Source organism: Herpailurus yagouaroundi, unplaced genomic scaffold (genome assembly GCF_014898765.1).
Source record: "Herpailurus yagouaroundi ecotype Mexico unplaced genomic scaffold, PumYag 139, whole genome shotgun sequence".
Taxonomy (NCBI): domain Eukaryota; kingdom Metazoa; phylum Chordata; class Mammalia; order Carnivora; family Felidae; genus Herpailurus; species Herpailurus yagouaroundi.
This window is the reverse complement of record NW_024412394.1, coordinates 49,949,298-49,958,910: the sequence shown is the minus strand read 5'-3', so window position 1 is coordinate 49,958,910 and position 9,613 is coordinate 49,949,298. Positions and strand designations below refer to the sequence as shown.

At 37.6% G+C, this 9,613-nt stretch overlaps 1 protein-coding gene across 5 annotated transcripts in view; it reads left to right on the top strand.

The window, feature by feature from the left end:
• The window catches only part of MAP3K7 (mitogen-activated protein kinase kinase kinase 7), an 89,495-nt gene that overhangs the window by 66,633 nt on the left and 13,249 nt on the right, over positions 1 to 9,613 (top strand). For all 5 annotated transcript variants that reach the window (XR_005789894.1, XR_005789892.1, XR_005789893.1 and 2 more), the window contains one exon: positions 8,557 to 8,662. Coding sequence is in view for 2 of the 5 variants with exons in the window: in XM_040474180.1 (XP_040330114.1) it covers positions 8,557 to 8,662 (106 nt within the window). In the remaining 3 variants the exon portion in view is untranslated. The remainder of the gene's footprint in view (positions 1 to 8,556; positions 8,663 to 9,613) is intronic.

The following is a 9,613-nucleotide window of genomic DNA, read 5'->3' as shown; positions in this document are numbered from 1 at the left end:
CCTTCCTACCCTCTTCCGTGGGCCTCTCGTCTGCGCTTGGCTCCGGCGACTCCGTTCTGCTAATCCTCTGGTGGTTTTCTGGGTTATTTAGGCAGGTGTAGGTGGAATCTAAGTGATCAGCAGGACGCGTGGTGAGCCCAGCGTTTTTCCCTCCTCTCCTTCGGTCAGTGGCTTTTTAAAAAAATTTTTTTTAATGTTTATTTATTTTTGAGACAGAGAGAGACAGAGCATGAACAGGGGAGGGTCAGAGAGAGAGGGAGACACAGAAGCCAAAGCAGGCTCCAGGCTCTGAGGTGTCAGCACAGAGCCCGACACAGGGCTCGAACTCAACAGACCATGAGATCATTACCTGAGCCGAAGTCGGAAGCTCAACTGAGCCACCCAGGTGCCCTGCTTTTTTTTTTTTTTTTTTTTGTAATACAAATTCATTCTTATCTTTTTTAAGCCCAAGTCTTACTTATACTGTATCTTGTTTAATTTCTCATAACTTATATTGAGTCTCACGTGTCGACAAGCACTTGTATTTATTTCTCCTCTTAAAATGTTAAAGTAAGAATATTAGCACAAAATAAGATTGACTCTGAAACCCCCCTCTGCCAGCATTTTGAAGAAAAATTGTTCTTGGTTTATAATAGAAATTATAACTATGGTCAAATCATTTTATCCTTAAGTCATCAAAACTTTCTTTTAGTCAGAGAAGGTTTAAAGAACTCGTGAGTAATGTCATAGAGTCTGTACTTGTTTTACCAAGGGTAACAACTTCCTAAGAGGAAGAGTTACATATTTCATCACTGGTTCTCTTTGGTGTGTATTCTAATTCTCCTGAGTACAAAAGGTAAATGAGTCTAAACACCCATCTTATATCTGAGTGCTAACAGTTTATGTTATCATTTTATTCAGTGAGTATTTATTATGTAGTTACTGTATATTCAGCAATATCCTAAATCCTGGGGAGTACAAAATAAAAGTATACATGATTTCTCCCCTTAGGATATTATAATGCTTTTGAGGAATAGCAACCTTTGAGGGTAATACAAACTATTTCTAGCTCAAGTTTAAGTTTATGTAGTAGCAGACTATAAATACAGCCAAACTTCAAAGGATAAAAATGTCTTTGTGATAGGAATTAGTCACTAAATATGTTTTATAGAAGGAACTGTGATTTTGATCTTGAGAGGGAATTGTTAGGTGCTGCAAGTGCACTCATATATTCCTATCTTGTGATACAACCTAATTATCATTCTTTTAGTGAGCAGTTTTATCGTGTCAAGAACCCCTTCAGGTACTTTATTTCATTTGATTTTTTACAAACTGATGAAGTGGGTAATACTGTCCTCATTTTATTGTTCAGTCTTAGAGGTTACATAACTTACCTAAAGCCACAGTGCTAATGAATGGCAAGCTAAAGACTCCAGTTCTGGGTTGTATTGTCTCCAGTGCCTGACTTCTTAAACTATTACTACTACTTCTCATCCACACTTGATAAATGAGCTTGAGGGCTGAGTTACTCAAGTTTACACAGCTATCAATGGCAGAACTGGGATTTAAGCCCAGGTCTACAAAATATATTTAGACTAAATCATGTGAGTTTGCTGATATTTTGATGTTTAAAAATGTCAGTTTTGGAGCTCCTGGGTGGCTCAGTCAGTTAAGCGTCCAACTTCAGCTCAGGTCATGGTCTTGTAGTTTGTGAGTTCAAGCCCTGCATCAGGCTGTCTGCTGTTAGCACAGACCCTGCTTTGGGTTCTGTCCCCCTCTCTCTGTGCCCCTCCCCTGCTTGTGTGCGCTTGCTCACTTGCGCTCTCTCTCTCTCAAAAATAAACATTTTTCTTAAAAAGTCAGTTTCATATAGTTCAGTTTTCATACTTGGTCTTTGCATTAGACCATATAATCCTTGGATGAATATGGAGTCAAGATTAAAAACAGGGAGAGAAAGAGGGGCATAAGGAATTGTCAGAGTAGAGATCATCTGGATAAGGTAAAACCTGCCAATGGAGGGTCAGGAATGCCAGGGTGAAAATTTCAGAATTATTCCATAACAACCAGTAAATGAACATTTTGTACTTTACACACTGCTAGAATAAAGCAGTCTTCAAACACAGGGTCTGGCTTTGTGCTCAAAGAACCAAGAATATAACAAGAATGAGCGTAATATGGAAGGGACTCTGAGGTGAGCCTTACAGAATGGAGAGGAATTAGCAAGGAGGAGAGAACAGAATGAGTATTGTTATACACAGGGCACCTTTGTAAGTGTGGCATGCATAAACTAAGGTTTTGGAAAAGACTGGTCTGATAATTGAGTTGAAAATTGTTTATGGTATAGAAAAGCTTTTTGGAATTTCAGTAGGTACCCAAGATGAGAGTAACATTCCACCAGTCATTTCTTCAGTTATTTTATGATTTATTTCCGAACTTGTTATAAAACTGCCTTTTATTTTTAGTACCCTCAATTCATTGTGAGTTGTCAAAACTTCAAATAACAGAACATTAGCAGGGAATGATACACTAAAAGTCATCACATCTTTAACCCAGCCCCAACCCCTCTGTAGATAAAGGAGATTTCTTGAAATAAACTAAATCATGGCACAAAAACAGACACATAGACCAATGGAATAGAATAGAAACCCCAGAACTAGACCCACAAACGTATGGCCAACTCATCTTGACAAAGCAGGAAAGAACATCCAATGGAAAAAGGACAGTCTCTTTAACAAATGGTGCTGGGAGAACTGGACAGCAACATGCAGAAGGTTGAAACTAGACCACTTTCTCACACCATTCACAAAAATAAACTCAAAATGGATAAAGGACCTGAATGTGAGACAGGAAACCATCAAAACCTTAGAGGAGAAAGCAGGAAAAGACCTCTCTGACCTCAGCCGTAGCAATCTCTTACTCGACACATCCCCAAAGGCAAGGGAATTAAAAGCAAAAGTGAATTACTGGGACCATATGAAGATAAAAAGCTTCTGCACAGCAAAGGAAACAACCAACAAAACGAAAAGGCAACCAACGGAATGGGAAAAGATATTTGCAAATGACATATCGGACAAAGGGCTAGTATCCAAAATCTATAAAGAGCTCACCAAGCTCCACACCCGTAAAACAAATAACCCAGTGAAGAAATGGGCAGAAAACATGAATAGACACTTCTCTAAAGAAGACATCCGGATGGCCAACAGGCACATGAAAAGATGTTCAGCGTCGCTCCTTCTCAGGGAAATACAAATCAAAACCACACTCAGGTATCACCTCACGCCAGTCAGAGTGGCCAAAATGAACAAATCAGGATACTACAGATGCTGGAGAGGATGTGGAGAAACGGGAACCCTCTTGCACTGTTGGTGGGAATGCAAATTGGTGCAGCCGCTCTGGAAAGCAGTGTGGAGGTTCCTCAGAAAATTAAAAATAGACCTACCCTATGACCCAGCAATAGCACTGCTAGGAATTTATCCAAGGGATGCAGGAGTACTGATGCATTGGGGCACTTGTACCCCAATGTTCATAGCAGCACTCTCAACAATAGCCAAATTATGGAAAGAGCCTAAATGTCCATCAACTGATGAATGGATAAAGAAATTGTGGCTTATATACACTATGGAATACTACGTGGCAATGAGAAAAAATGAAATATGGCCTTTTGTAGCAACGTGGATGGAACTGGAGAGTGTGATGCTAAGTGAAATAAGGCATACAGCGAAAAACAGATACCATATGGTTTCACTTTTATGTGGATCCTGAGAAACTTAACAGGAACCCATGGGGGAGGGGAAGGGGAAAAAAAAAAAAAAGAGGTTAGAGTGGGAGAGAGCCAAAGGATAAGAGACTGTTAAAAACTGAGAATAGGGGCGCCTGGGTGGCGCAGTCGGTTAAGCGTCCGACTTCAGCCAGGTCACGATCTCGCGGTCCGTGAGTTCGAGCCCCGCGTCCGGCTCTGGGCTGATGGCTCAGAGCCTGGAGCCTGTTTCCGATTCTGTGTCTCCCTCTCTCTCTGCCCCTCCCCCGTTCATGCTGTCTCTCTCTGTCCCAAAAATAAATAAACGGTAAAAAAAAAAAACTGAGAACAAACTGAGGGTTGATTTGGGGTGGGAGGGAGGAGAGGGTGGGTGATGGGTATTGAGGAGGGCACCTTTTGGGATGAGCACTGGGTGTTGTATGGAAACCAATTTGACAATAAATTTCGTATATTAAAAAAAAAAAAAGAAAGAAATAAACTAAATCAGACATTGTACTATAATTAGAATTCACATCTGCTAATTTCTACTCAAGGGTACTTTCCACTGCTGTATTGCCCCTCATTTTACTTAATGCAGTCTTCGAGTGTCTTTTTTCTTTTTTTTTTTTTCTAATGTTCATTCATTTCTTGAGAGAGACAGAGACAGAGTGTGAGCAGGGGTGGGGCAGAGAGAGAGAGGGAGACACAGAATCCAAAGCAGACTCCAGGCTCTGAGCTGCCAGCACAGAGTCCAATGTGGGGCTCGAACTTACAAACTGAGATCGTTACCTGAGCCGAAGTCAGATGCCCAACCAACTGAGCCACCCAGGCAGCCCTTTGAGTGTTTTTCTGTGTTTACATATTGAAATTGGACATAAGGTTCTTCATGAATGCATGTGCTTTTTATGTTTTACTTTGTATATGTATAACTCCATATTCTTTTTTGTGTCTTCTGTAGGGTATTCACTAACACTTCAAGAAAAACAGGTGCTTTTAAAAAAAAGATTCTTATAAAATCCATTTTAGTTCATATGTCCTTTGAGAGTTTTTAATATATGAAATAACAATACATAGATAAGAATATATGAATATGTAAGTTGCGAAAGCTGATAATAAAATGGACACTCATGAATCCACCACACAGCTTAGGAAATGGAACATGATCGATGCCTAGGAGTCTTTTCTTTGTATTCCTTGCCTGTGGCCTCCCTGTCATCCACCAGCCTACAGTACCATTTCCTCTCAGACCACGTTTCTAGACTTTTTATAAATATCTCCGGTTAAGAAATTATCTTCTCTTAAATGGAATTTAAGTTTGTTAAATGTAGTTTCATAGATGACTGTTAAATTATGTCAAATGCCTTTTTATATATCTATTGAGAATTTTCTCCTTTAATCTGTTATTATAATGAATTGGATTAATAGAATTCCTATCAAGTGGCCTTTGCATTTGTGGGATACCCTCAATTTTTCAAATTATTTTTATTGTCTTTACATTGCCAAATTTCATTTGCTAGTGTAATTTTTAGGACTTTTAACTTTGCACGTATTTTCATCAGTGAGGTTAGCTAGTAGTATTTCTTATTCTGTTGTTTCTTAATCAGGTTTATTGCTTTCATAGAATGAGTCAAGAAGTGTTTCTTTTTTCTAGAATAATTTATTTAAGATGGAAAGTGATATTTTCTTGATTGTTTGATAGAACTAAACTGTAAAATCCTCTGGGTTTGGTGTTTTCTTTAATGTGTAGAAATTTTGGTGATTTATATATTTTTTGGAATTTGTTACACTTGATTTTTTTTTGGTGTTTTATTTTTAATTTACTAACCACCAAATTTTTGTAGTATTCTCATTTTTATTTTGTTATCGGGTGGGGGGGGACTGATAACTTTGTTCTTTTTCTAACTTTGTAAGTTAAATGTCTATCTTGTAAATTGTCACTACTTCTGATTTTTTTCATGTAAATATTTAGAATTAAATATTTTTCTCCATGTGCATCTTTAGTTGCATCCCACAGGTTTTACTGTGTTCCATGGTAAAAATCACTTACTTTCTCATTTCCACTTTGTTTTCTTTGACCAGTGAGTTATTTAGAAGTATTTTTAAATGTCTAAACAGGGGCGCCTGGGTGGCTCAGTCGGTTGAGCGTCTAACTTCAGCTCAGGTCATGATCTCACAGTCTATGAGTTGGAGCCCTGTGTCGGACTCTGTGCTGAGAGCTCGGAGCCTGGAGCCTGCGTCACATTCTGTGTCTCCCTCTCCCTCTGCCCCTCCCCTGCTCATGCTCTGTCTCTCTCTGTTTCAAAAATAAATAAAAACATTAAAAAAAAATTTTTTTTAATGTCTAAACATGAGATTTTTAAGGTTAATTTTGAATCAGTACAAAAATACATGGTTTATATAATAATTTTTTTTAACTTTTTTGAGATTTGCTTTATAGTTTAGTTCATGATCAGTTTTCATAAACGTTCCATGGTGCTTAAAAAGAATGCATATTCTCCAATTTTTAGTCATATCTTTTTGTTTAGATCAAGCTTGCTTTTTTTGGAGTTCAGGTTTCACTAGTGTTATATATATATATTTTTTGGTCTGTTTTTTTTTTTTTATTAAATTATTTTTTTAACGTTTATTTATATTTTTTGAGACAGAGAGAGATAGAGCATGAACGGGGGAGGGTCAGAGAGAGGGAGACACAGAATCTGAAACAGGCTCCAGGCTCTGAGCTGTCAGCACAGAGCCCGACGCGGGGCTCAAACTCACAGACTGCGAGATCATGACCTGAGCTGAAGTCGGCCGCCCAACCGACTGAGCCACCCAGGCACCCCTGGTCTGCTTTTATAAAATATTTACAGAGGAGTATTAAAACATCTCACGATAATGGTGAGTATGTCCCTTTCTCCTTGCAGTTTTATTGCTTTATCTATTTGGAAGCGATGTATAGATACAGCATGTAGTATAATAGGTAGAGCACATAAGTTTTGAATTGTTACATAGTGAATTGACTCATTTATCATTTTATCTCCTTCTCTAATCATTTTTTTTTTTTTGCCCTAAAACGTATCCTCTCTCATATAATATAGCTGAATAACTTTATTTTGGGTAGGTTTGCCTGATTATCCTTTTTTATCCTTTAACTTCCTGTTTTCTCTAGCTCTGTTAGATTTAATTCTTATAAACAACGTTTAATCTAGCCTGACACTCTGATTTTTTTAAATATCTTAACTGAAGAGTTTAATCCATTTATATTATCAATAAGTTTGCTCCTTATTTTATGCTTTCTTTTTTCTCTTTTTTTCTCGTTTTTTGCCTTCCTTTGAATTGAACAAATACATTTCTCATTCCATTATTTGTCTTTCTTATTTGGAGTCATATGTATTATGTTTTGTAACTACCTAAGAAACTTTAACACTCATACTGAACCTAAAGTTAACATCTTTATTCTTATTCTCAAAAATATAAGCATTTTTAAAGCATTCCTTATTTTGCTTATGCTTTTGTTCAGTTTTTAGTTCCATCTTATTTCTTTTTTGCTCGGTAATTTTGTAAATTAGTCATGTTTCCATTGTTTAATATTTTCTGTGTGTAGATTCATCCTTGTGTTTACCAACATTCCTGATTGTAACTAGGCCCTTCCATCAGAGAAAAACTTTTCTTACCCCTAAAGTTCATGCTTTAGATATTGTTATAAGAGTATATGGATGGTAGACTCCCTTTTTGCTTGTCTAAGAACGTTATTTTGACCTCATTCTTTACATTTTTGTTGGCTAACCTATTCTAAGTTGGCAGTTAATCTCTTTTTGCAGTTTAAAGATATTCCACTTTCTTCTGGCTTCTGGCTTCCTTTTTGCTGTTGAGAATCTGACTAGTATTCTTTTGTGGATAATCATTCTCTGGCTGCCTCCTTCTATCTTCTATTTGTCTTTGTTTTCTAGAATTTGATGATGATATGACCCATGTTTAACTCAGTTATTGTAGCTTTTCTGTTATTTTTTCTGCTTGGGATTGGTTGTCATTGGGATTTGTTGTATCTTCTATCAATTATGGAAATATTTTATGAATTCACAGTATACATTTTCTCCCCTTCACCCAGAGCCACTACCAATGCAGACAAATTTATTTGCTATCTGCTTTTATAGGGTAGATGTTTTTCCTAGTTTACTTTTTCCCCAAGAGTGAGGACTTTCTTGGGTTTTAGCTTTAAGCAAGGCAGTTCTCTGGTCTCATTCCCATCCTACAAAGACCCAAGACTTTATGCTTATTCCTCTGAGTACAGAAAGTAGGCAAAACAAAAGCTCTAGGTCATTGGTGTTCAACTGAAATTCCCGTCTAATAGCTTAAGCACTTACTAGACTCCTGCTCCTGCTTTATTTCTGGTCTCAGAGCATTTCTCTTACTTTCTTGAAAGCTCAGCAGTTTTGTTTCTTGTTTGTTTGTTTGTTTGTTTGTTTGTTTGTTTAAGTTCATTTGAGAGAGAGAGAGAGAGAGTGCAAGCAGGGGTGGGGCAGAAAGAGAGAGAGAGAGAGAGAGAGAGAGAATCCCAAGCAGGCTCTGTGCTGGCAGCACAGAGCCTGAACCAGAGCTCAAACTCATGAACTGTGAGATCATGACCTAAGCCAAAACCAAGAGTCAGACACTTAACCCACAGAGCCACCTGGGTGCTCTGAAAGCTTACCAAGTTTTAAGAGGTATCTTTTTAGAGGATGTATTTTTTGCAAGAGTGTTTTAGGACCTCTGTTGATAGAAATGGGAGCCTATCTTTTGCTCTATAATAAAAATTTTCTCTTGTCTTTTTTTATTCCCACATAAACATCACATTTTGTTCCTTCTATTACTTCTTCCTACAGGTAAGCAGTAGGTCATCCAGTCCTAGTGTCAGAATGATCACTACCTCAGGACCAACCTCAGAAAAGCCAAGTCGAAGTCATCCATGGACTCCTGATGATTCCACAGGTGACCAGTGTATTTCCTCATTATAATTATGAAGCTGAATTTATCATATTTGTTTTCATTTCTTTGTGTTATGACTCTGATCTTTATAAAGGCAGGCATTTTTGGGGGTGCCTGGGTGGCTCAGTTGGTTGAGCATCCGACTTTGGCTCAGGTCATGATCTCATGGTTTGTGGGTTCAAGCCCCACGTCAGACTCTGTGCTGACAGCTGAGAGCCTGGAGTCTGCTTTGGATTCTGTGTCTCCCTCTCTCTCTGCCCCTGCTCTTCACATGCGCTGTCTCTCCCCCTCTCTCTTCAAAATAAATAAACATTAAAAAAATTTTTTTTAAATAAAGGCAGACATTTTACAATAGGCTAGATTTTTATACTAATAAAATCAAATATTTAGCAATAAACTTAAAGATGACTTTATGAGACTGAGATTGTCTTGCCCTCTTCATTTCCCCGGATACTTCATTTCCCCCCAGATACGAAACATGTATTTTGAACATGGTTTGATTTGGGGTTTTTACAGACAGGAAGATATTGTATTCTTGAACTTACATCTCTGATTTTCCTATTTTTGATCCATCCTACTAGATGATAGTAGTAAAGTCATTATTTTTTAAAGAACTAACATCAGAATAATAATCCTCTTCATCTCAGTCTTTTGTTTTAAAGACACAAGATGCCAGTACCTCACTTCAGTGAAAAAAAAATTTCTGACCATTGACCTTTTGAATCATTTTTAACTGGTAGGGAGACTTCATTTCAGATACATAAATTTCTAGTTACGAATTTAAATTTCTAAATGTAAATAAATCTCTAAATTTTTAATTAGACCTTAAAAAGCCTGTGAAGAGTCACTAAAATCCTTAACATGAATGACTAACTGGTTAAAATATTAGTATTAAAATCTAGGGGCGCCTGGGTGGCGCAGTCGGTTAAGCGTCCGACTTCAGCCAGGTCACGA